Raw genomic sequence first — 27,040 nt, 5'->3', positions numbered from 1 at the left:
ATAATTTGTACTATTTCAATTCAGGCAATCAAATTTTCTCTGAATCAACAGTATACTATGCCCACTGTTTCGAGCTCTAGCGATCAACTTACGAGAGCAATCATCAGTTGTAGTTGATTCCCTTCTAGCGTAGTTATTCTAGGGGAGTCTACTACGTACAATCATATTTTTAAATATGTTAAATGCGCTCCATAGCTTCCTTAAAGTTGTTTATCAATTTATTCATATAGGGCGAATGGATTATTTTGACCGTATAATAAAATATGCAATACCATTTCGTTAATTACTCAGGCCTTTGAATGCGTTTAAAATTAGTATCAATATCATTGCTTCATTCCTAAGAAACAGTAAAATAACAAATATTAATTTACCCTGTCGTTCGATCTAATGCGTTGAACAAAGATGGCTGCTGCTGTTGTAAAAATTGGATTCAACTTGTTTGACAATATGAATATGGCGATAAAGTGCTAATACCTTGCTTTGCCAAAGAAATCAATATATCGTAGCAAAAACAGTTACAGTATAACAACAAATAGATTTTGAGATGAAGGATAAAAAACAAAAAGAGCCCTTTTGTGTCGCCGAACTTGTTATTCTTTTTGGAAAAGACTAATTACAGAACTAGTGCAGCACTTCTATTAACACTAATTCAATGATCCATAGAAAAATGTGAGTTGAATTCTGAAACAGTGTTTAACGTTTCGAAAACATAACAAAAATCATGTAGACGGCGGAAGTGGTTGAGTGGTAAGCGTGGCCACCACCCATCCCAGTTGGTCTGGGTTCAATCCCAGCTGAAGTCATTGAGATTTTTCTGAGGTGAAAGTCTGTGGCCACGTCTTCCTTAGGAAGGTAAATAAAACCGATGGTCCCCGGTCCATGTTGATGTTAATGGATCGACATCGAGTTCAGATAGTGGAGTCCCCTTTCTGGCGTCGATCATGAAGAAGTAGAATCATACTTCTATACTTATTTGTTCCTCCTCCCGTGATACTTGTGGAGTGCGCAGTAGTATATAACGACCTCTAGCAAAAGCAAGTATCGGACTAACATTCCTTCCGCGATCTACATTTCGGCCTGGCCGGCGCCGGTATTGATCAATAAACTCTTTAGGATTACCAGGAGTTGCACATTGAAAGATGTTTCGCTACTCCTAAGCATAATTATCTACTGATTCCCTGTGCAACTTCAGCTAATCCAGATCGATAACGGAGTAGCAGCCAGGGGTAGTCGCACAAGCTCAAGCTCAGCGAAAACAGAACCAAAATCATGTGTTTTATAATTATGTTTGTTAATTTTCCCTTCAGTATCGCTTTCATAACGCTTTATTTGTGGAAATATTTATTTTTGTTTTGTGAACTTCAGTCACGGTGTCGCCATGTCTTTGCCTAGTCATCTTTCTGCACATGAACCTGTTCACAACTTTACGAACATTATTCATAAAACCAAATATTGACTAAATACGTGCTGGGAACGGTGCTTTGCCAGCACATGTCCTGAATTTGATCCGACAGTCAAAAGGCTTGATTTGTCCTGGTTTTGCTCTTCGATGCCCAAAATATTTTTTTCATTGAGTCTTCGCTTGATTCACTCTGATACAGCTCGCAGTTATGGTTGCAACCATAACTGTAACGTAAACTGACACTCAAGCAAAGTTCAAGAAATAATTGTACTATCCGATGTTATATTTTATATCTCAATATTGCCTCCTCATTTCTCTTTTCTACTACCTACCTGGTGGCCCCTGATTACCTAGCTATTTGCCCTTCTTGGCATGGGTAACTATCGTTGAATAATTTCAGTGAACGGTGTGTCGAGCTGGTGATTTTGGAATCACTCCAGACTCAATGACTAGTACCCAATAGACGATAAACGTAGTTTCACGCCTGGATATTGAAAGAGTGACTAAATTTCCGTGTATACCATGCTACATAACAAGCAGTATATAAGGTCGCGTTCAAATTGATATTATTTACACCATCCTATGCTGCTTATGATAGAGAGAACCACGATATAACAATCACCAAAACGGAAGAATTTGGAAGTTAGTTTACGGTTACAGTAGGTTTTACAGTAGTTTCGATCGTAGCTCACAAATGGTTGTCATTGAAGATTGCCAGGCACCCACTTTTACTCCAACGTCAGGAAACGCCCAGGGAAGCTACTTGGGACAGTTGATTGTCTGCTCTACTTCAATGAAGTGTATTTAGTGTTTAAGACTTCGCAGACGACAGAGCTCTGCCTGCTAGAACCACAGGAATTATTAATGACTACCAAAAATCTGAAGAGAAGTACGCCAGACGTTTTACTCGCCTGATATGGTCACCCTATTTCATTCATAGATTTAGGAACATTATTCAGAGTCCGATTATATTCATGATTTATTACATCTTGATCATGATCTTCTTTTCGTAGGTATGAAATAGTTCACAAAATAAAACATTCTGAATATTTTCTAGTAAACTATTTCACGAAACTCGAAATTTTATTCATGAATCCTTTCAATCCTCGTGAATTAATTTATGATTCCTAATATATTGGTCACGTTTAAATATCAGTACTCGTGAAATAATTCACAAAACCATAAAATACTCATATATTCGTGAACTGGTTCATGATTTTTAATATTTTCGTAACAACTAACCAACAAATATACCATTCGTGCTTATGAAATAGTTCACAGAATTATTCATAGACACTTTAAATGGTTCATGATTCCTAGTATAATAGTAACCATGCGTTCCCGTGAAATAGTTCACAAATTCATGTATTCCTAATATATTAGTCATTTTATGATCCAGTTCATATTGTCGCGTTACTCCTAGTAAAAAATCCGTTAGTAACCAAAGAATAACATATCACGATCAGACGAATGGACCACACTGCTGATATCATGCACATAAGTTACATTACTTCACGTATCCAATTCGAACGTAAGCTCAAGAATAAAATGTCACAATATCGTGCATATAAATTACGAAAATCGTGACTAAGACCCAAAAATCATGAACATAAAGCGCGCAACTCTGCCAGAAATATCCGATAGTAAACTCAAGAATAAAATATCAAGGTAGCGTGAAGAGAAAATCGCGACTAAGCTCCTGTAATCATGAACATCGTTATACAAACCATCCCCAAATTATGAACAACAATCATGACAAAAACTATACATCTTAATGAAACAACCACAGTAACCCAACCAAACATTCGAATGTAACGCCATGTATGATTTAGATGCGAACTAGGTTTTTAGAAACGTATATAGTACCGTGAATACGAGGTTTATTATTCATGATTTTAGGAACTTGATCACAGTTTTCCTAAATCGTTGAATTCACGAAATCGTGTTTTTCTTGGTTTTACGAACGGATTTTTTCCGTGTACTATGCTACGTAGCTTTTTTAAGCAGTACAGGGTGGCTGATATGAAGTTCTACCAGCTTCAATCCGGCACATCTGAACTGCTCATGCGAGCTACGTCAAACTTGCACTGATGATAGTACAAAAGTGTTGACAACCCAGAAAAGTCGAAGAAATAAGACAAGACAAGAGTTCGTCTTCACTTACTCGCCAGCAAACCAGAGCAATATTTGCTTGCCGGGACATCACTCAGGACATGTGGCTTTAGGCGTTCACATATCGTCGCTGTTGTGCTATCTTATGACAAGCGCCATTTTGCACATTTCGAGAAAAACGATTTTTAAAGTTTGAGATTGAATATCTTGACACTTAAAAATGGTATAAACTATTCAAAGAAAACAAATTATGCTTCTATCTATTCTGCATTAATCGCTCAAATATTACGAAAATCGGTTAACTACATTGTGAGTTTTCTTTAAAAATGTAAACAAAAGTCGGTCTCACACGTGTCATAGGTGTGTATTGATGACAAAATTTGTATGGCGTGTCATAATCGTGCATGGAAAATTTTTCATACAAAAAATCATCAATTATTAGCTTTTTTCATATCTTTGGCTTTATTTGGTCTATAAACAATAGGTGAGATGCATTTTGAAGGAAATGAGTCAGGGATTCTAGAAAAAATAGTTATTTTTGGTTACAGTGTTGCCAAATATGCTATATTTCCAGTTTAAAACTAAAATTGCATTTTTCTCACATTTCGTGCATTTTTGTTTCGAAAATTATTATGCCATTGTGTTTATCAAATAGTTTTACATATAAAAACATCTCATACATAAAGATAACTTGAGCCAATCCCCAGACACAGTCATTTGAAGCAAAAAATTAAAAATTTCTCAGCACGTTTCTCGCTATATCTCAGTAACCAATCAGAATGTCAAAATTCTGTAAACGCCACTTTGTAGAGATTTTTTAGACAAGTAATGTGGCATATCTAACTCAGTTTACCCCAAAATGGCGTTTGTCATAAGATAGCACAACAGCGACGATATGTCGTGTGAACTGTTTGGAATTTTTTGTGTCTAACTAGTGTTAATTTGGGTACTAGTTTAGATACATCGTCTAACTAGACACTTAAATGGTGCTAGTTGCTGACGAGATGAATTCGAAACCAAAAAAAAGGAAAACCTAATCGAAGAAATAAGTTATTCGTAATGGATAGAGCGAAGATTTTGCTGCATATGACCGAACGTGGTCAACCTTCCAACGTCTTTTCTAGTGAGCAAGAAAATCTAAAATAAACAGTTTGTAAACTCTAGAAATGAACGTGTTAACCTAACTGAACTCACTAACGATAACTCGAACCTTCGGTTGGCAACCAGAAAGCAATATCCAGCACAAAGAAAGGCGTGAACAGCAGTTTCCGCCGAAGGACGCTCTTCAATCGTCTGGCGTGAAAATAATGCCTCATTATCGGAAAAATGTTTTAGATGCGACTTTAGAGAGAGGGGCATACAAACAGCCAGGAACTTTTCTAACCAGTTTCATACTTTATTTCGTCGACAGAATGGCTTCGAAACTATCCACACGCAAGCTCTATGGGCTTTTCTGTTAGTTTCATTTTAAAGATCAAGATTCACAATAGGAAATATGCTAGTATTGAAATACTAAAAAAAAGTCTGAGCATGAGTCAAAATCCGTTAGTAAATCCGTTAGTGTGATCCCGGCAGATCACATTCGGCTTTTTGCGAATCGTTTTTTGACCGTGTTAGAGCTATAATTAAGCTAAAAGGGCTAAATCGAGCCAAAGTGAATTGATTTTGAATTTTGTAATGAATGGATTCTGCAGAGCCGTAGCAACCTAAGGGGCAAGGGGGACGTTTTCCGCAGCACCACGCATGGTTCTCATATATGAAATAGATATAAGAAAGAAAGGAACGAAATTAAAGATTAATCAAATGAAAAGTTAGTATCTACCAGATTGTGATCCAGTGGAACGACGACGTCGAGCCTTGTGGTAGACTAGTATATCTGGGCGGTTGTGGTGTAGGAATTGGTCCGATACAACAGTGTGATCCCAGTACAGTTTGAAACGGCATTTGCCAGCACAATTTCATCCAAAAGACCATGTTGCAGGTGCAAAATCTTAGCAACGCTGTTGTGACGCTCGGTATAGGCTGCGTTGACTAGTACGCAGCAACCTGCCGTAATGTGGTCACAGGTCTCGGTCTGCATCCGGCTTATATCCTCGACGTCTTGGTGACAAATATACCTCCTTCAATTCCTCGGCGGTATTATCCTGTCGTGGATGGCAGTCATGTCGGACTCGATCACTAAAGACAGCTTTTACCTTGCTTGAACCACAGGTTAGATGCAGCCTTGTGGACGTACGGCTGCTCTAGCTGGTGTGGATAGGCACCGTGCACAGCTTTCTGCTTCCACTCTGCAATATTCTTCTCCGCAAACTGCAGTTAAGATTGCTCGGTATACTCCATGTCGGTTGGCATTTTCCACAAAGTATTCTCGCAGTCGTAGCATCTGCGCTACATATAGTGTGCCTGGATGTCGTATTTCTTGTCCTCCTTCACCCCGTGGCAATGAGAATCTTAGAGGTTTTAACCTTAAGGTCATTCGCCTCTTCGGGTTAGAAAAATCTCTTATGGAAAATTTCTAACCCTATGTGCGGGGTCGGGACTCGAACCCAGGTGCGCCGCGTACAAGGTAATCGATTTACCAACTACGCTACGCACACCCCTTTCTCGCTAGTTCTAAGCACTTTCTTCTATTTCATGACGCCGAAACTATAGCTCAACACTGGGACAGCAAACGTATTGATTGTTCTTACTTTATTCCCCGCGTTCAGGGAATATTTCAAAATACAGTTCACTTGACTCAAGAACGTTATTTCGTTATCGACTGTGTATAAAGTTTCTTACTAAAGCATGCATCAACCGATTTCACTTATCACTTGCTCAATATATCGAGTGCTCGAATTCTTCACTAGAAATGGAGCAGTTACATATTTCCAAGAATTTCCAATAGTTTTATCCTTGAAGTTTGGTAGATATTTAGGAAAAAATAGATAAAAGGTTAACGGGGTACAGCAAACTAAAACGACTTTTTATGTTGATCGATTGAAAGGTTGTTGTTATTGAATACTATTTTTTCCCGGCGGAGAACAGGAAAACATGACATAAACGTCTTTTCATGTGACATTAAGTTGTTGACAAACACAATGTAAAGTATTTTAGTAGACACGTAATAGCAGATCAGTTTTTTTGAAGTTCTACTTAACGAATAAATGTTGATAATGGATTGAAACTGGCTCTTTATACATTTTTTTTATTTCCGTTAGGCTGGGATGGACCTGATCTCACCATCTTATATACGAATGAATACTCGCGGAAGTGCAATGAAGGCATATCCTACTTGTCGATAAGAACTCCAATAAAATTTATTATTCTTTATTGTTCTTCCTACTGTTCTGTTAACGTATTTTCTCACATCCATATTCATACGTATACTGCATCAAGGCAGGGCGTATCCGGTTTTTTTTCTGACTAATTCATCGGTCACGCTTCGTTTTCCCAAAAACTAGTTTACTATAACAACTATTCGCACTTGCTAATGAAACTTTTTAGCCGTATGACGGTATGTACTGGTTCTGAGCTCACACCTCCACACAATATTAATAAAGTGCAAACCTTCATCCAGCACCGTCACGCATCAGACGCTTTCTCAATTTATTTCACAAACTTGACCTTGTCGCTATTGTCGAACTATACTGCCATATAATCACGGACTGCGATTCTGGCTTATTACCGGTTTGTGCTTCCAAGCCATTCCACTATTGCTACGCATTATTCCAGCGAGCATTTGTTGATGAACCGTCGTAAACTAATTACAATTGCTAAATCACCGTCTAATTAAACCATCATCCAATTTTGCGAGTTACCTAACTGGAAGTGGAAGCATCGGTGCTGGTTTGCACTGAGAGAGTGCATCTTGGAACGCGAGCGGACATCATACACGAACTCCGTTACTTTTCTACAAACAAACAAATAAACAAAAGATTGCCGGAAACGATTATTTCGAAAAAATATAAACATTGTTAAATCCTGGCGAAACTGGTCGTATATACACGAACACAAACAGGTTCCATCGCGGATTCGATGCATGCACTGTTTGCAAGCGTCGCGGTATTCAAGCTACTCTGATTGGGACATCGCATTTATCATCTTTAGGAAGAACGTGATTTGTTCATAAAATTTGTTAGTTTGTTGAACTCACAGCACAAGACTAGAACTCGCATGACGCGACCTTCCATTCCTTTGGAGATCCTAGTTGTTGACATTGTGGGGCCATTCACCGGTAAGCACGTGACTAACCGTGTTAATTGATTTTACGTCACCCGCGCAAACCTTATTTACTAACTCCGTTACTCATCATAGGCTGTCAAAAGGCATTTTACACTCTAGAAGCACATTCCATGGATATTTTGTTGCCTCTGAAACAAACAAAAACTAAACAAAGTTTTGTTTTTAATGTATTTCATTAACCTGGATAGCCTACAACGAGTAGGTTGAGTCTTTTAAATATTTTGTTCGATAATTATGTATATCAGAATAGTTGAACATGTTATTTGGCACTCGTATGTGCGAAAAACTCACTGAAAGGTCTTGGTACTTCATTCATTTTATCCTTCGGCCGTAATACGATAGACTTTGTTTCCTATTGTAATCGTAAAGCACAATTGGAAAGCCAGTATTGCGATCGTCCTAACACCAAAAATCCTCCCTGGAAGGGACAGGATCTTAACATCATCACGCAGAAAATGTTGTGTAAGTTTAATTAAAAAATGAATTACATTCAACAAAAAAAAATTATTGGACGGGAGACAAATTTATTCACTGAATTCAGTAAAATCCATTTATTATTTGGAAAAAAAATATTGTTCTTCTTTTATTTTTTTTACTTTCTACTATAGAGGTTTAACCTTCGACTCTTTTTCGGATTAGAAAAATCTCCTATGAAAAACTTCCGACCCTATGTGCGAGGTTGGGAATCGAACCCAGGGGAGCTGCGTACAAGACTATCGATTTACTAACTACACTATGTCCGTCTCCATTTTAAACAATTACTTTGTTGCAACTAAATTAAAATTATTGGAAATAAATATGGTTTTATTGAATTACCTTCTACTTCATGAATGGATGATCCCAGAAACTGTTGCGGGTAAACCAGAATTCGTACTGCTACATCGTTTGAAAGACATGTGGTTGGCGTTAACCCTTCCCGCTTATGGTGTCCATAACTTTAAACAGCTGTAACTTTTGGTTTCCAGGAGATTTGTCTACAAAACATGTAAGCTTGATAACTGAAGCTATCGCCTTTCATTTGAGCACTCACAGTTGTTAGAATTTTCCGTAGAACTGAAATTATTGCTATACAATTTATTGGATTCCGTTGAAGCAGTGTTGCCAAGGACAGTTTCAGTTACAGATGAAAAATTAAATTTTGATATAATTCCGTTGTCTTGCAATATTATTGAAAACTAAAGCCTATCAATTAAAACTGTCTTCGACTATCTTTTCGATGCAATTAGAATGTTGTTAATATTCTAGGAAAATTGTTTTGAGCATTGAAATGTAAAAAGTGAGTAGCTTTTAGCACTGCGAAAGAAGCACATATCTTGATCAAAACAGGTTGTTCGTGTTTCATAACCCCAAAACTTCTAAGGAAAAATAGGATATAGAAAAAGTTGGCCAAGAAAGGGGTAAGTCAGACCGGACTAAGTAGAAAATCTCCAAATATGAGATGATAGATAAGCTTGTGCTACATTTGGAATATGCTATAATCAAGAATGATGGTAAAAATTCTTTTCGAAATATAACGTGCAGTATGCTGCACTTCAAACTTTAAACACGTTATTCTCGAAATCGATACAATGTCACTTACTCCGGTTCTGGTCTGACTTACCACCGACTATGGCGCGTTGATGGGGTACACATCAAACTCTCTAACTGACCAAAGTGGAATATTTTTTGGCATAGTTCATCTGTGTGGTTAGCACATTAGTAACGTGCTGCTGTTGAGCTGAGAACTATGTTTAAACCTTCGGCAGCAGCGGCACTACATTGGAAGTTACCATGAACTTATCGAACTCGAAATTCACTTTTTTATGTAATGCGGAACGTTTGGTTGCTTTATGATGTTCTATTCTAAAGCATTAAACTAAATTGGTCCGATTGGCACGTTCCCCTCATTTTTCGGAAACTTGTACCTTTATTTTGATAAGTTGCTCACGTGTGATCATTACACTTTTACTTATAACTTTAATTTAAATTAGGTATGACATTTGCGTTTCGACTTTGTCTCATCAGAATCCGACACTAACTTTGTGCCAGAACTTAGATAGCGCCGGATTGATGCTAGCGAAATGACGACACTATTTGTGCTCCTGATTAAACCACTAGTCAAGCTTGACGTGCCACAAGGGAAGGAATTCATTTTAAGCAGATGAGAACTAATGAAATCGAAACAGTGATTCGGCTTAGCAAACCAATACAAAATGCCGTGTGCTAAAAAAAAGAAAAGGTTGAAAACGTAGGTGGTGTCACAAACCACAGCGTGACCAGTTAAAATTATTACACACCGAAATTCACATAGGATGTATTGATTCCCGAATATGTTGTTGTCATGCCTCTACACTATTTTCGTCCGGAAGTATGAAGACAAATTAATTGAGCTAAACTGCGTCGGTAAACAAATGTTATAAAAATATCTCCAGGTTTGTCAACAGAAATGGTTTATCTTGTTGATGAATGCAATGTTTATCGTCGGATTTCGAGCGAATCAATTCGCTTTGTTCCGCTCGTGGAAGCACTTTTATGTTTTTTGTTGACTCTGATATTTTATATGATGCGCGAAATCTATTATCGGTATGAACAGTATAGTAAAGTAAGTAGAACTGGTAATATGAGATGGTGTTTCGTCACGGATGTAAACCATACACCAACTCTAAATACTGAAAACAAATTGATTGTGCTACCACATATTAATAGAACAAGTAGTATTGGTCACGTACAGTTTTATCCAAATGAAGGAAAGTATTTCAAATTTCTAGTTTTGGCGAACCATGTTACCATATCTCACGCTTTTTACTTGGCGTCTATAAATTCCGTATTCCTCTCTCTCTCTCTGATTTTACTAGTTTTACGATATTGGGATCAACCGTGTTCAACCAACTCCATATAATGTCTAACTGAACAGATACATATGTGTGGAACAATAGCAATCGTACTGCATGTACCGCTAAATCTGCACATATAGACTTACATGGAAGCACATTGAATAGTAGTTCGAAATAACAAATCTATCAGCTTTTCAACGCTAACAACGCTTCTCTAGCTAAACGAAAACTTGGTACTACATCTCGTCACGGAGCTTGACCTTCTATTTGAACAGACTCCACACCAATTCCTAGCATAGATACACGGTATATGCTGAATTGGTACAAGCTTTCTACTATCCCGTAGAATCCATTATGACTGAAGCACCCAGCCTAAGGCGCACTAAAGTGTTACTGCACCCTAATTAATACTTAATCAATATTACTAGTCAGGGTTCCAAACAACTTCCTTGATTACGCGGCGAAATATGTCCCAGTATTTTAGCGTTGTCAAAAATGAAATCGAGTGCTTCAATTTCCACCTTGAACCTTTTTACCTTCAAATAGAGAGCAGACGCTACTCTAAGGCCATTACAAATATTTTTTAAAAATTATGTCACCCCCCCCTTCAAAATCGCTGAAAAAAATCAGGGGGCAAATAATTTTTTTAAATTAACCAGAATTCAAAAAACTATCACGTTTTATAGAACAACAATAGCTTCCATAGAGTTTTGCTTTTCGTAACTGAAAACTATTATGGTAGTTTTAGAAATTACCATCCCATGATAATTTTTATTTTGACCATTCTCGGGTAAATGTGAAGTTTAAATGAGATTATCGATCCAGTCCAACACCAAATGAAACGTTTGCTGGTCGCGGAAGGAAGGACCCATCTGTGTATTATCAAACAAACATCCCGAGCAGAGTCTGATAACAAATTGAGAACTAAACTTGATGTTGTGATGTAGTAGGGAATGATTGCTCAGGTTGTTATCATTTTGGTCGTTTTAACGGTTAAAAGATCAAAATCGAAAGCAGAAAAATTACACTTTGACATCAAACAGAAAACTATTCATGCTATCAATGAAAGCAAATTGAAAACTCATTGAGATGGTGAAATATTTCATTGATAACAAAATAAGTAATCAATTTGATGAAATAGAAACAAACATTTTTTTCTAAAAATGTAAGCACATCAAAATGAGATCAAAATATGATGTTATATCTGAAAAAGTTTAAACTGATATCAAAATAAGATTTCGATTTGATGCTTGATATCAAAATATGTTGTCTATTTGCTGTAATTTTGATGTTGGACTTTGCTCGGGATCTCATGGAAAGGCTAATACAGACCGACTTCTGAATTGATTCCATTTTAAACGCAACAGTCGATAGAGACATAATCGATCGTTGCATTCGAAAATAATTTCGATAAGGAAACAATCTGAATTCAAATCAAACTCCTGGAGATTTATATGTGGATCAATATTCAATATACATGAGCTTTACCGAAAGGTTTTTGACATTTAAAAATTTCATATGGGATCGTAGTATTCATACCGTATATCCGCAGCCATATGTGCAATTCTTATGAACTAGATCAGATCAAAATCTGCTACTAAACCTTCCATTTGAGGCTAAGCTTGTGAAAATCGAATAAGCCGTTTTCCAAGAACTCGAAGAGACATTAATTCTGAAATATTCCAAGAACCAGAAACATGCGAAATTTTCGAGATAGACGCTGGAATCAAAAGAACTTTATCTGGCCATCAGCGATCAAGAATGCTCAAGCAAAACTAAATATAGATCTTATAAATAATGGTATCATCGGCACTTACCGCAAGAAGAACCGGGAATCCATTATCGATGTCAATTTTTGTAGCCTTGGAGTAACCGGAAAGATGGACTGAAAAGTGTGCGAGGATATATCCACAGCGACCACCAAGCGATTTGGTACAGCATTGATAACAGGACTATGAACTACACATGAATATGAATATGTAGGAGATATATAAACGAGTGAAGATGGAAAACAGCGATTTTTCACAGGAACGTGTCCGTCGAAGAACTTGAATTTAAGGGTATCCTCTTCAACCTAAATGCGAACGAGTTCACGGCACTACTAACAAAGGCGTGTAATGCGACCATACCAAGGGATGGGAAACTGAGAAACGGTCGCCGGGTGCAATACGACGATTATCGATCTACGTATAAGTTGCCTCCGAGCTTGGAGAAGAAGTCGGAGATCACTTCGGTTTCTCATCTCGCTCAGTTCAGAAGCTAGAAATCGCTCCGCTGCAATAGCAGGGCAAGTAATCAAATTTATCCGCGCGACGCTTGGCAAAAATTGTTTCCTTCTGCCTAGTGTGTGATACGTGAACAAACAATGAGTGATAATGCCAAGCAAAAGTATATCACGATGCGGGCAAACTGTGTTGCTGTTGTCTACACGAAATATCCGGTAATACCATCAATTCATGAAGGGGAGCAAATGTTGAAGGTGAACTTGAAGTTCAACGTAGCTTGCGGTACTTTATGCGGTGCAATTCCACCATTTACGTCATGCGGTACTGAATATGTTAAAAAATATTAGTTAGAATCATTCGCCTCCCAGAACAACATGAAACACATCATCGAATGTAATAACATTTTATACAGTATCCCAACGTATATAGATGTTGACAGCATTGAAATAAAGATACATGACCTGGCACCACGTACTAGTTCCTTCGCTATCAAACAAATCCTGTCAAAATACGGAGAGGTGAATAGTGTTAAGGAAGATACTTGGAGGAACTTCTTCCCAAGACTCCGCAACGGCGTTCGTGTGGTGAGAATGCGTCCGACAAAACCTATTCCCTCTTACTTGACTTTCACATGCAAATCACCTCATGGTGTTGAATATTCTCAACGAACACTAGTCACGCACCCAGGACAGATTCCTACCTGTCAATATTGTGATCATCCGCTACACCACGGGAAACCTTGCGCAGAGACTGCTAAAGAAATTCCACCTGATACGACCAAAGCCGGTATACAATCATCGTATGTTAAACCACAACCAGTTGGTAAACCAACGACTGCAGACCGGACATTCACAAACACCAACTCAACAACGATCGGCCCCAGTACCACTAAACCAACTGCCATTACCAACATCGAAGTAACAACGATTACAGCAAATGTTTCCAAACCAACAACCAACACCACCAATAAGGAATCTAATACCGATGAAGAAGGATTTACAATAGCGACCCGTAAGCACAAACAACAAATAAGAACATCCGACGATGAGCAAGATGAATGCAGTACCGATGATGACATGGACGTAAACGAAAACGCGAGAGAAGACGGACCAAATGACCCCCAAGGTGCGCTCCACGGCTCAGTTGTGCTCACGCATTGTGCCGTGTCAAATATATTTAAAATTAAAAAAGAAGTCAGAAAGCTCGAGGGAAGCGAGCTGCAAGAACCGCTCTCAACAAAGCAGTCAAGCTGTACAAGAAAGCCTTGCCACAAAGCCAACGCGAATTTCCTTAGGAGAGACCTACAAAGTTGGCATAACAAAGATAAAAGGCTCAGTTGCACCACCTGAAAGGTGCCCGGAAAAGATGGAGGTCACCATCGAAAGGTTTTCCCCCACAACATGAAGCTATTTACGCTGTACAGTGAGGAGGATGATCACAAAAATGAAGATCGATTTACCAACAAACAGCTTATCGAGATGGCGAAAGCCATAAAAGTGAAGCGATACATAAGAGCCCGGATATGTTCAAAACGATCCGATAATTGGAAGCGACAAAAGCTGATGTTGCTTCCGATGCCGGGACAACATGGAAATCTTTCAGCGTAGTCAATATATCCCTTGGTAATGTTAGAGAGAAGGAGTAATCCTGAACAAGCTAACGAAGTACGCGGACCGTGAGAACGGCATCTCATGTAATTCGGCTTCCTTATAGGCAGGTCTACAGTGAAATCCATCCAAACGGTTGTGGGAGCTGTGGAGACAGCAGAGATAAGGATATCTTTTTTGCGTGGTGGTTCCCTTAGGTGTGAAGAATGCTTCAATAGTACTAGGTGGGAAGCAATCGCCCATTCGCTGTACAGCATGAGTAACTCTGCAGGATATTATAGAGCTACTTTCAGTACCGAACACTGTTCTACGAGACAGACAAGGGGGAATCACAACTACAACTGACGTTCCTCAACTCGACGCTGTGGAACGCAGTGTACGATGGAGTATTGAAGCTGAACCTTCCCAGAGATATAACGATTTTCGGCTTCACGGATGATGTGGTGTTCCAAGTAATCGAACAATCGCTAGAAGAGGAGACACTCGACACGGAGACGATTGCCCATCATAAAACAGAGTTGGTGATGACTAGCAGCCGAAAGACAGCGCGGTCGGAAAATATATCATCGACTTGAACTTTTAAAGTTACGATGATTATGTTAAGGGGAAGGCTGTGAGAGCAACCACAGCTTTGCTTGAGGCGCCAGTGTACTGGGCACTACGAACCAGCGGAAATCGCTGGACCGAAGCATGTGAGCAGACTAGTTTCACCGTCAGGGACAAGATCGAGTAGGTCGAGTGAAGCACCAGCGGTGGGTCGTCGAGTTTTCAACGAACCGGAAGCAGCGAACCAGAAGCTACGCTCCATCCGGTATCGCCGAACCGTCCTCGCCAAGTACTGGTTGGCCCTTTGAGTAGGATTTATGGACTATGCGAGTAGATTGCGACAAAACTGGGAGCTAAATGACTCGCGCAACAGGCATCGGTATCGGGAGAACCTCCGACGAGGAATTGAGATGGCTCGCGAAAACAGGAACTAAATGGTTCACAGAAACGGGAGCCAAATGGCTAACGGAAGTTCACCACTGCGATTAGCCGGATATGTGTTCGGAGCTAAACCGCTCTAATGTATCATTTTGTCTTAAGACTGAATCAGCCTCCCCACGATATAACACTTCGATGCAGTCTCGTGGAACAAAAGGAAGGAAGAGAAGTAAGGACTATTAGTAGCGGTTACGCACAAAAGTGAATCCCACCTAGAGCCAATGCACTTTTGAAGCTATTTAACCATACTATAAAACATACAGACATTTTCAGATATCGACGAACTGAATCTAGTGGTATATGACACTCGACAGTCCGGGTGTAGCTTAAAAAGTCGAATTTCAGAGTGATTGCACAGTCTTCCTTATATGAAAAACCTTTGACCGATTTTCATGCCTTGTGTGTACAGTCGGACCGACTGTACACACAAGGCATGAAGGACCTTGTGCCGCCACAACGGAACGAAAACTATTCAAGCAACCAAAAGTTAATACCTTAATGTACTCTTAAATGTTTACATTAAGTTCATAGAGAACTTTCAAGCTTTTATTGGGAATTTAGAAATTGCACTGTTCGGAAAATTATTTAAAACGAAAACTTTAGCATCCCTTTCCTATGTGAACTTTTGATTGATTCAGTAATGTTTGCTTGAATTTTTCTAGTAAAACAAATAGCTCAACCCCGCTATACCAAATCACCCTGCGGAAACGTCCACGAGAACAATCGAAAGAAAATGTAAAAAGAAAAAAAAAATTTGTGTTTATTAAAATAAATATTTATTTTTTGTTTGCCCCCCCCCCCTTCAGAAAAAAAATTGTACTTGGACATAATTTTTAAAAAAGATTTGTAATGGCCTAACTTGCGAACTGTAATGAAAAGGTGATCATATATAATACTACAACAGCAGTAATAAAAGTAGTATACATATCTGGACCAATAAAAAAACAAACATGAGTGTATTTTTCAATGCAGCTTCTGATACATATCACTCTATTGTAGTTCCACAAATGCAAACAATGTGGAATTGATAAACAGATATTCCACCGACATAATGCCAGCTGCTAAGTGGTTAGTCATCGTGGTAAACAAGTGTGAAAGGCGCTACTCTTAGCATCTAAAGGGTGCACTTAATCAAATTGCATAGTTTTCAAATTACTTTTCCATTAGCTATATTCTATTGAAATTTCAGGTGAAATTATTTCAACAATACGTTTGCAATGCATAGATTTCGCTAGCAATTATGCAAATATTGTGAAAATGGAGTCAACGCGGCGTAAACAAATTTTGCGTTCGTACCTAAAACATCCGGATCTTTCTCTCCGCTCCTTTAGTCAGACCTACACACGCACAAAGTCGGGGCCGAATCACGATGAATGCTAGAATACAGTGGGATAATCAGTTGAAGTGTGAAAGCTTTACACTCATCTATTGACGAAACCGCATTGCACTGATGACGAGACTTGTGTGAAAGCTGATTTCCGGCAGCTTCCTGAGCACCTTTTCCTCACTTCTTGTCGTATGTTCAACGTCTCTAAGAAATTTAGGCAGCAGAAGTCTGTGTTTGTCAAAAAATACATGATTTGACAGGGAATTTTCTCGTGTGGAAAGTGTAGCACCTTATTAATGTCAATCGGAACGGTCAATGTGCAGCTGTACTGCATGCTTCCAACACTTTGGACGTGATACGTGCCATCAGACAAACTGCAGGAAATCTTCACTGGTAGCTTTATCCCAATATCTGGGCATTGAAATAGCATTCTTAGCAATTTATCCAGTGGAATTCTTGGGAGTTTGTATTTATCGCGGACCACTGTTGCGCATTCTTACAATAGTGGTAACTCGCCAAGCCTGACCAAAACTTGAAGGAGTACCGGTGAGACCTAATAAACGGCATTACTTCATTCTTCAAACGTTCGTCGATGTATATTGATGGTTGTTGCTTTCTATTCAACCACCTCAAACTTACGAATTCCATGATGTTCATTCATTGCTCCTTATAAGATGGAACTAAGCACATGTAGCCTCCAACTTCGCTGTCGACAACCACTTCGCTATCAGGTGGTCGAATAGTACAACCCATGAAATCAACCCCTGCTTTGCTCTTCAGTGGTTTTCAACTGGGGGTGGATTCACCCCTAGGAGTAAATTAGACTATTACAGGGAGTAAATTATGCGAAACAAATTTTTACTTGTTATCCTAACATTCCCGTGGGACATCTGTCATTATATATTGTTTCAGTGTGTCAAGAATTGAGATGCTTACTGGAGTACTCAGAAACAGGTTTCTGATTGTACATTAATGGTTTTTATCCAACAGTTTCACTTAAAATATTTTTTTTTCTGACAAGGTAATGATATTAAACAATTTTTAGAAAGGGGTACATCATGGGGATCAATATTCGGAAAAAGGCACATTGAACGAAAAAAAGTTTGAAACTCACTCACAAGGATGCAAAATGCCTACCTTTTCTACGGCTATAATATTTTTGCCTACATTCTCCTTTCTCCCACGACGCTGCTGTCGTTCGCTACTGCGGGACGCCCAGCGCTGTACGGCAGCCTGTGTGCAAACCAGTAACATGACAAAAAATACTACCCTTAGTATAGCCACAAGACGCGAGCGGTACAGCTTATCTTTCCTTAGTTTAATAGTTTTAATCTATTCAATATTTTTAATAACAAACAACGACAATGAATGCGGTTTATTTACGCCACGGCGGGCATAAATGCTTTCGTGTGCAGCTCTCTCTTTGAATGTACAGAGAACAGTGTACAAAGCGAGAGGGCAAACTTTACTGCGCCACAGTCGGAGTACAGCAGCAATACAAAAATGTATTTTACTGCTACCTTTCTGGCAGGAGCAGTAGTGATGCGTCGCTGTAGTGGGCTGTACGGCTTGTGAAAATGTAAATGTACCGGAAAATATGTAGTTTACCGGTACCGTTCACATCCCTGGTCACTCATTTGAAATTCACACGTTCCTGGTTGCTGAAATAGAAAGAACGTTTATTTGTCACCTAATCCTAATCATGAAGAATTTTCATTTAACCTTTTAATTCAAATATCACCTCACATGTATCGTCAGATACCCGTATTTTCATTCACTACTTATGTCTGAAAAATTATATTAACTTTTTATACCTAGCATAGACAAAATAATTGTCAGGTCCCTAATATAAAATAAATGCCTATCAATCATGTTTTCCTTTCTGGTATTGAAAGTTGGTAGAGGAGACCATTACTCTGAAAATCGACAAGCTGATTCCGCCTCGAAGGGCCGAGTGTCATATACTATTCGACTCAGTTCGCCGACATAAATATCACTTCCGTTTCTCAGAGATAACTGAACCGCTTTGCACAAACTTAGTCGCAATGGATAGGTTCAACACTCTCATCGGCTGCCATTGAATTCATTTGTCGATCGAAGTTCCAGGTACGGATTGAAGAGTGCGGCTATAAACTGATACGACCATGATACCAAATTATGCAAAACTTATTAAAATGGGTGCAAAATTACTTGTATTTGGCAGTCCAGATCAATAATGGCTAACAAAAGTCGTTTTGACCACATTGACCACCTGAGACGGTTCTTGATTACATATATGCAGGAACTGAAAAATGTTCAAAGGGAGGAATAAAGAAAAATTGACGAAAGTTGAATTGGCACATTTGTGCTTTTCTCATATATTCCTGGCCGCCAATTTTTTTGATTAAGATAGATTTTCTGTATTTTAACCAGAGTATAGCTAGAAGTGTGCTGTGCGGCGAGGTGTTACTCCCACCTTCACATATTCCTTGGGGGTAAAGAGGAAACCAATCTGGTCTCATCCGCCAACTGAGCAATTTATCTCAATTGCTCCACTAGATTTTGTTCCATCTGAGGCAAGAGGATTTAACAAAGAGAGAACCTCTCACAATCACGTTTTACATTTCTTACAAAAGAAATTTTTCAATATTAAGAGCCATAGCACTCAAGGGAGAGCAAGGAGTTAAAGAAAGAAAGTTTAGAAAAGTGTCTTATGAGCAAGCTTAGAGTTTACCGGCGACTTTCAGTCCGATCTTGCTCATATGACCCTTTTCCACGCATTCCTAAACTTTTTCCCTTCAACTCCTTGCTCTCCCTTGAGTACTATGGCTCTTAATATTGAAAAATATTCTTCACTTTTCAGTCCCTTACTAATTAAATGTCGTTAAAAACATATATAAACCTCATCATTCAAAAGTAGCATCAAAATAAAAGATCATAATTTTTAAATTGAAGTCTACGTTCAGCTCAACATGTGAAATAATCGTGTTCCAGGTATGGTTTAGCATTTTTCACTACGCAATGCAAGGAACACAGATAACAGACATTCAGGCACAAACTAATTTTATTTAAAAACCAGTGTAAACTTTCAAAATGATAAACGTTGGAAATCAGTATTTCTCTAATGCCATTTCCGCAACTAATTGCCACACATGTTTAACAGGTGCACTTCGACTGAATTACATCGATCACTGCGCTAAAATCGTGCGTTAACGTCTGCTATCTGTGGTGTTAGTACTCGCTACACCTGCACAACCAGCTCATTCGTCGTACAGACTCGATCTTGAGAATACAATTTTGCGACACCATAAAACCAACAGATAGCACGCTCAAACTACATAATTGAATTTAATACATTATCTTTGTATATCTTCCAATGATACCTTTTCATAGTGCAAATAAAACATTGTAGCTATTATTCGAGTTCATTAGTAAGGTCAAGAAAACACCTCTGTTTTTCCAACCGGCTACAATGCAACAACCTAATACTTCTGTATTCGCTGTTGTTAGCACCGCTTCTGTTTGCGGGAAAAAGCCGAAGCGATGATCGTATCGTACTATCTATCACGACAACACTAGACAGACAGCTTGGCCAGTCGCGTGAGCTCATCGCTACTGCTAATACGTACCTATCAAGTTGAAAACATGATGGAGGAAAGCATGATCAGTTTTTTATGCAAATGGAGCCGCATGGTACACCATGTTTGCATGCAGGCGTAGAATTGCGGAAGGTTTTCTTTGATTTGTCTTTTTTCTATACTATCAGTCATCGTGCGTATAGAATCGCTGGAATAACAGTATTTAGATAGGTAACCCATAGACAATTCGTTCGCCAACTCAGAACGAGTCGAAACACTAGTGTATTGCGTCAGACTTTGGGGTATTTAGAATTCCGTTAACTGGCGTCAATTAGCTTTCAACTTTACCCGTATTAGCAAACCAGTTTAACCAGAACAGTTACAAGCGGTGGAATGTAACCAATTTGTCTGTTGTTATTGAAATTCAGATCAAATCAATCCGATCAATTACCTTAATAACAGCCTTTACAATTATCTGCTTGAAATATGTTGTTGTCATTAAACAGCCTTTCACGAACGAATAGCTTTAATGATTGCCAATTTGGGGTTTTTGATATTATTCTAAAATGCAAGAAGCTAGTATTGCGCAATAAACTTATTATCACAGTTTTTTTTCTATGCTTTTCCCAGGTTCTTAGCAGCTGTTCATTAAATCAAAACCTAACTAGTCCAATTGACGTTTACTCTTACCGGAAGGCAAGGAAAAACACACACCCGCACGCCTACATAGGATGGTAGAAGGAGAAACCGATTCCAGTAATTCAACTTGTAAGTATCGTTGCATTGATAGATATTTAAGGCCCTTTTTCTTAAACGGTAATTAAGAAGTGGAGGAATAATATAGTACCGAAGTACGAAAAGCTTGATGTTTATCTAAAGATTTCTATATTTTCGAATAGTTGCTATTTATTAAACTAACAAAAGCTGAAAAATACATTTGAGTTGACAGAACTGTAATAAATTATTGTCACAGTAAGTACATAGTTGAAATGTTTTATAGTAACTGTTATTTTTCAAAAGGAAGAAGCACAAAAAATGCCTAATTGTTTAAAACATAAGCAAAAGTATTACAAGCAGCACTATTGAAAAAATCATGATGCGCTTTGAATATATATTTCTGAGCAGACCAGCTTATTTTCGCTAGATGGATAAGCTAAATAATGCCAACCATTAATTGAAATAGTAGATTAATTAGAAGTATAACAGTCAGCATGGTGTTCACTTGGTTTTAGAATTTTGTTACTGTTGATCCATTCATGCCCATGTTGTCTATAAACAACAGCCTTTTCAAATAGCTATAACTTCAAATTCAGCCAAGATTACTTCACAAAAACAAATAAGACCAATAGCTTGAGCTATTGCCTAGTTCCGGTACCAACAGAAACTGGAAGTACTCCGGAGAAAATCATTCCTGTACTTTCTTCTTCTCTTTTTTCTTCTTCTCGTAGCAAACCGGAGGAAAAAGGAGCAAGCATTTTTGCTCCTGTTTACTCCGGAGTGAATTCCGTGTACTGGAACAAACCTATTGTAATTAGTCTGATTGATTTCCGCTGGAGACAGTTTCAGTGAACAGACAAAAATGAAATTAATCGTCGTTGTCTTGGAATGCTGTTGAATAATACTGATTAAACCTATCAAGTCAGACTGTTTTCGAAATTGTGTTGAGCATCGGAAGTTGAGCAGCTTCTGGCACTGTAGGAAGAACACCTATTTATACCAAAACAGGTTTTTCGTGAACCCATCGGTTTTAACCCTCCGGCACTCGCGCGAATGTCTCCCCGAATGAGCAGCCGCTGGTGCTGAAAGAAGGTTTCGCTAGAGTTTCTGAAGGTGTTGCATTAAATACAACGGCGCGAGTGCCTGATTGTTAAGGACAAATAGTTATTGAATCCCATACGCGCTTCAAAAAAGTTGGGCATCAAAGGGTTAAATGCCCAGATTTTATCACGAACAAGCCTAATATCCGGTTTAATCTCATGTTTCGACCCCCAACAAAAATTATCATAGAACGAAAGAAGCGAATTTGATGTTCAAAATGCTTCGGAAACCAGATATCATATCGCGCCAAATAAACGTTGTTCATTGTTTATTGTTTATTTTAGGTAGAAGAAGTAATGCAACTGCTGCAGAAATATTTTCCAACTAATGAAACGACTGCACGTTTTCTTGAATGGACGAGGCTTCTAACTAGGGTAGTCGCTCCCTAATTCATCTCTTACCATTTATTTATCCTATCAATTTGAATCCACAATTTGATGTGTCTGCTAAATAGCTTAAACGCGTTTGCTTAAATGATACAATAACTATTAAAAAACCGGTTCGCATTATTTCGAATTTTAGCTGATGTTTTGCATCGTTTTACTATTTCGAAGCAAAAATTGATCATTGAAGGAGTAATTATTGAAATTGTGTAAGGTGAATAGCGGATCATCTACCCTACATCATTCTGAGAACGGATATTTCAAAAATTGATAAACATATTTGTTTAGAACGGAAGCAGTTTGTTTGATCTGATACTGCTAAAGCTAACACTCACTTCATTAGTTTCTTTTCTCAGAATAGGATGTCTCTGAAAGTAATATCTCATTTCAAATGAATAAACACAATATTAAATATTATTAAATTACTATTGAACATTTTTTCCTGACAAATGTTCAAATGATACGCAAAAAATAGGAACATTTATTTCCAACGTTAGTTTGCCAATTGAGCTTTAAGTCTAATTTCTTGAAACAATAGTTGTCTTGTTCAAGATTTTAATGGAGGAACTCTGAACAACACATGTGAATAAATTCAGTCTCGTTGATTTGCTATTACTGTTCAGCGGTACGAGTTACAGCAACTTTGAATGAACCGTTCATAATCTATTGCAAAATTTGAAAATAGAGGGCGATGCCGGCTTGTCGGTGGATCATGATGCCGGCTTGTCGGTGGATCATGATAATTCCATATCAACATTTGAATAGGGCTAATAAGATTTGTAAACAAACTTTTGTTTTGCTGATTTCTCCTAATTTGTTATCATTTCAACACAGAAAACATTTGAAATTGATTCTACCAAGGATAAAGATGTTGATTCATGTGTATTTTTCATGAAATTCAACTCGGTAGCGGAATAATGAGCGAAATAAGTTTGTTTACAAAAGTCTCATTAGCCCTTTTGAAGAATTACTATTGAATTAGTGGAATTAATTGCTGAAATGCAATTACAAATGAGTATAAGTGTACCGTCATGTCGAATGAAACTACCTATAATTTCCAAAAACCCATATATGTAATTCTAATTGAAAAACAGAACAAACATTGGTACAATATTCCACAGCCGATTCTTCATGCACAGGTCAAACAGAGGTAATATTACGCTCCTACTGACGAAGTGTCCCCACAAGGGACCCCTCCTTATTAAAATTCTTCATATTCGAGCTCAAGTTTCGGGAAACAGAGGTTTTTTATTTGCAGTGTGGTGACATTTTCAAAATTCATGTGTGAATAACCAAGCGTTCACATCGAACCGGACACAAACATTTCGACATGTTACCTAACCGGAATTTTCCTTGTTCTCCACAGATATCAATGTAAGAGACGACAGAGTAGCAAACGGCGTCGGTTCCAAAGAGCACCCGCAAACCGTCGTGGTTCCGTTGGAAAAATTAAGCAAGGCGGATCATATCCACCAGACTGGCCTGCAAATCGTTGCCTCGAAGCAACCGGAAAAGTCGTCGCTCGACCCCGAGCGAGGCTACTCCAGCAAAGCTGACTTCGAGCAAGCGATAGAGCTCACTGGTTATGGCAGATTTCACTACATCCTATTAGCAATATGTGGTCTCGTGAGCACCAGCGAGGAGATGGACGTCATATCGATGTCCTTCATCCTGCCGTCAGCTCAGTGCGATCTCGATTTGAATACTCAGTCCAAAGGATGGCTCAATTCGATTATCTTCATTGGTATGATGGTTGGAGCCTATGTTTGGGGAAGCGTTGCCGACTCGCTGGGTAGAAAGAAGGTGCTCATTGTTATCTCAATCATGAACGCACTCTGCATTGTTGCCTCCTCCTTCTCACAGTCATACGAGGTGTTTATGGTTTTCCGTTTCCTAAATGGAGCCGCGTAAGTATTTCGAAAATTTTATTCATTATCAACCTAAACAGTAATCAAATTATTTTAACATTGCAGACTGGGAGGTAGTGGGCCAGTCATTTGGTCATACTTTGCCGAGTTTCAGCCGAAAGCAAAACGAGGTTCGATGCTTAGCTTTATGGCAGCTTTCTGGACTATCGGGAATCTGCTAGTAGCCGGCCTTGCTTGGCTAATTATTCCGAGTTGTAAGTTACCATATATCTCGAGTTGGCTTACAGAGAACACATATTATGAATACTCTTCTATTGCAGCTATCGGAATTTACACTCCAAGCTTTACCTATAACTCGTGGCGTATCTTTTTGATGGTGTGCTCGATTCCATCGTTTATTGTTGCTGCACTTCTTCTCTATCTACCAGAATCACCCAAATTTCTGATTTCACAGGGAAAAACCGAAAAAGCTTTAGCCATTTTCCGTGGTATATATTCGACCAACACTGGAAAATCGCCTGATCTGTATCCCGTAAAAGAACTTCTAATAGACGAAAAACTGAAAAATGAACTGGAGGAAGTTAAAAAGCCAATTAAGAACAAGTACAAACGAATGTTGTTCAACATCATGGATAACAGCAAGCAGCTGTTTGTATCACCAATTCTCAAGTTCACCACAATTTCAATCACGATCAACTTTACCTTCCATATTGGCTACTACGGCCTGATGATGTGGTTCCCTGAGTTATTCAATCGCTTCGATGAGTTTACCCGTGCGCACCCGGATGTGGAAAAAGCATCGGTGTGCGTAGTCACAGATTACGTCGTTCAACACGGTTCGCACTCCGAAATCGGTGTTTGCTCAGCCAACATTCCCAGTACAGTATTTCTGGAATCGCTCATTACCGTAGCTGCAGCACTGCCTGCCAACATATTGGCAGTACTTGGCATGGACAAGCTCGGTAGAAAGTTTTTCCTTGTATTCAGCACAATGGCTGCCGGTTTATGTTCGGCGTCGATGTATTTAGTTACCAATAAGCACCAGAATCTCGCAGTTTCGGCTGTTTTCAGTGGTGTTATATCGATGGGTAATGCGTCGCTTGATTGTTTAATTACGGAAGTATTTCCGACCAATTTAAGGTAAATTCCAGTAGTAGTTTGATTAAGCTCGACCATTACAAGAACTTTTTTGCAGAGCTACGGGTGTAGCTATCTCCATGGTAGCAGCACGTCTTGGAGGTATCATCGGAAACGTCGTGATTGCAACACTGCTGGATATGTACTGTCCAGCTCCAACCTTCATCGTGGCGGCACTTCTTGCTGGTGGTGGTCTTATGTGTCTGTTCTTACCAAACACTACGAGGACAGCACTCTCCTGACCGTCTCAGCACTCGTACAAAACATATTCTAGGTCTTCTAAAACAAAAAAGTCCCTATCCTTATCTGAAAACATTTCTAAGAAACTCATGGATTAAGCATTGCAGCCAATTATTACTATTATTCTACAGTTACTTTTGCACTTTTCCATTTATTCTTTCACTAACAGAAAATCTCAGATCACCACAATAGATCTTGCAATTGATGAATTTACACTAGAGTTAAGCCATGTGCAGATTGTTTGTACAAGATAAATTTGCTGATTGAAGCAAATGATAACTATTAGAAACTACGTGCATAAATGTTATAATTTGTACCACTATTTAGATTATAAAATAGAGCAAAATAAAACTAAACTTAAAAACGTTAAGAAAGATGATTAGGGTTCTATAAAAATATAAATAAAACACAAAAAAAAGAAACTCGAACATTAATTCGTTACTCCTATTCCCGCAGCGTTGATTATGGGGATCAAATTCGTGGTAGACGAAAGAACCGGATAATTTTGAATCAAGACGTTTCAGAAAAGTCGTCACTCTCTTTGAAAAGTGGAGTATTTATTCGCAGATTTTGAAAAACGTCGATAAATGTTAAGCCATCAAAGCCTTGAATCCCTTGGGAAACGTCTATTGTTGCTTTTACAAAACTTATGTCGCTGTACCGAGAAATACATTACGTTTGACAATCAAATAAACTTTTTCCCGAACATCCTCAATGGTGTTAGTATGATAGGAACATGGTGGCTAAATTTTGTAAATATTTTGCAATTTGTCGAACTAGACGACTTGAATGGCATAATGGCTTTTTATTAAGAATTTCATCAACTTCGTACGGTGGAAACTACAATGGAAATCGCTTGGTGGAAAACTGAGTTTGGATGACTGAAGAAGGATATGAGACAATCTTAGAATCTACATCGACGACATCTACGGTATTTAGGGCAGCTCGTAGTGTTTATAAGAAATAATTTGTAGCGTTTTTGTTTTTACTTAGTGTTATACTGGTGTTGCGTTGCGTATTCCAGCCAGACTACTTAAGGAGCATTGTTTGGGAATAACAATTGATCCAGTCCAAGCGAGAGTTTCGCCTGAGAGCCACCATTGCGGGCCACGACCATCTTTACCGTAACTTGAGATGAGAAAGGAAGTGTTGATGTGGTACTTACTTAACGGAAGGCCCCGACTCAGTGACACTCCCATAAGTACCACGGATTGGGTAGTGGGTGTGTTGTTAGTCAGGATTCGCTTCAAGCAAGCGATGCGACTGAGACTATATTTTCGTGCATGTTTGAATAGTTTATTGACTGTAGCATACGTAAATCTTCTAGGCGTTTAAACTCTGGC

The 27,040-nt window shown here is 38.6% G+C and overlaps 1 protein-coding gene across 3 annotated transcripts in view; it reads left to right on the top strand.

Annotated features, from left to right (window-relative positions):
- The window catches only part of LOC131689056 (synaptic vesicle glycoprotein 2C-like), a 99,628-nt gene extending 73,552 nt beyond the window's left edge, over positions 1–26,076 (top strand). For all 3 annotated transcript variants that reach the window (XM_058973821.1, XM_058973819.1, XM_058973820.1), the window contains exons 2-6: positions 20,882–21,019; positions 23,819–24,359; positions 24,426–24,574; positions 24,641–25,460; positions 25,516–26,076. In XM_058973821.1, coding sequence (XP_058829804.1) covers positions 20,983–21,019; positions 23,819–24,359; positions 24,426–24,574; positions 24,641–25,460; positions 25,516–25,699 — 1,731 coding nt within the window. In that variant the 5' untranslated portion in view covers positions 20,882–20,982 and the 3' untranslated portion in view covers positions 25,700–26,076. The remainder of the gene's footprint in view (positions 1–20,881; positions 21,020–23,818; positions 24,360–24,425; positions 24,575–24,640; positions 25,461–25,515) is intronic.
- The last annotated feature ends 964 nt before the right edge of the window (positions 26,077–27,040 follow it).

This window comes from Topomyia yanbarensis, chromosome 3, assembly GCF_030247195.1.
Source record: "Topomyia yanbarensis strain Yona2022 chromosome 3, ASM3024719v1, whole genome shotgun sequence".
NCBI lineage: Eukaryota > Metazoa > Arthropoda > Insecta > Diptera > Culicidae > Topomyia > Topomyia yanbarensis.
This window is presented reverse-complemented; position numbering and strand designations above follow the sequence as displayed.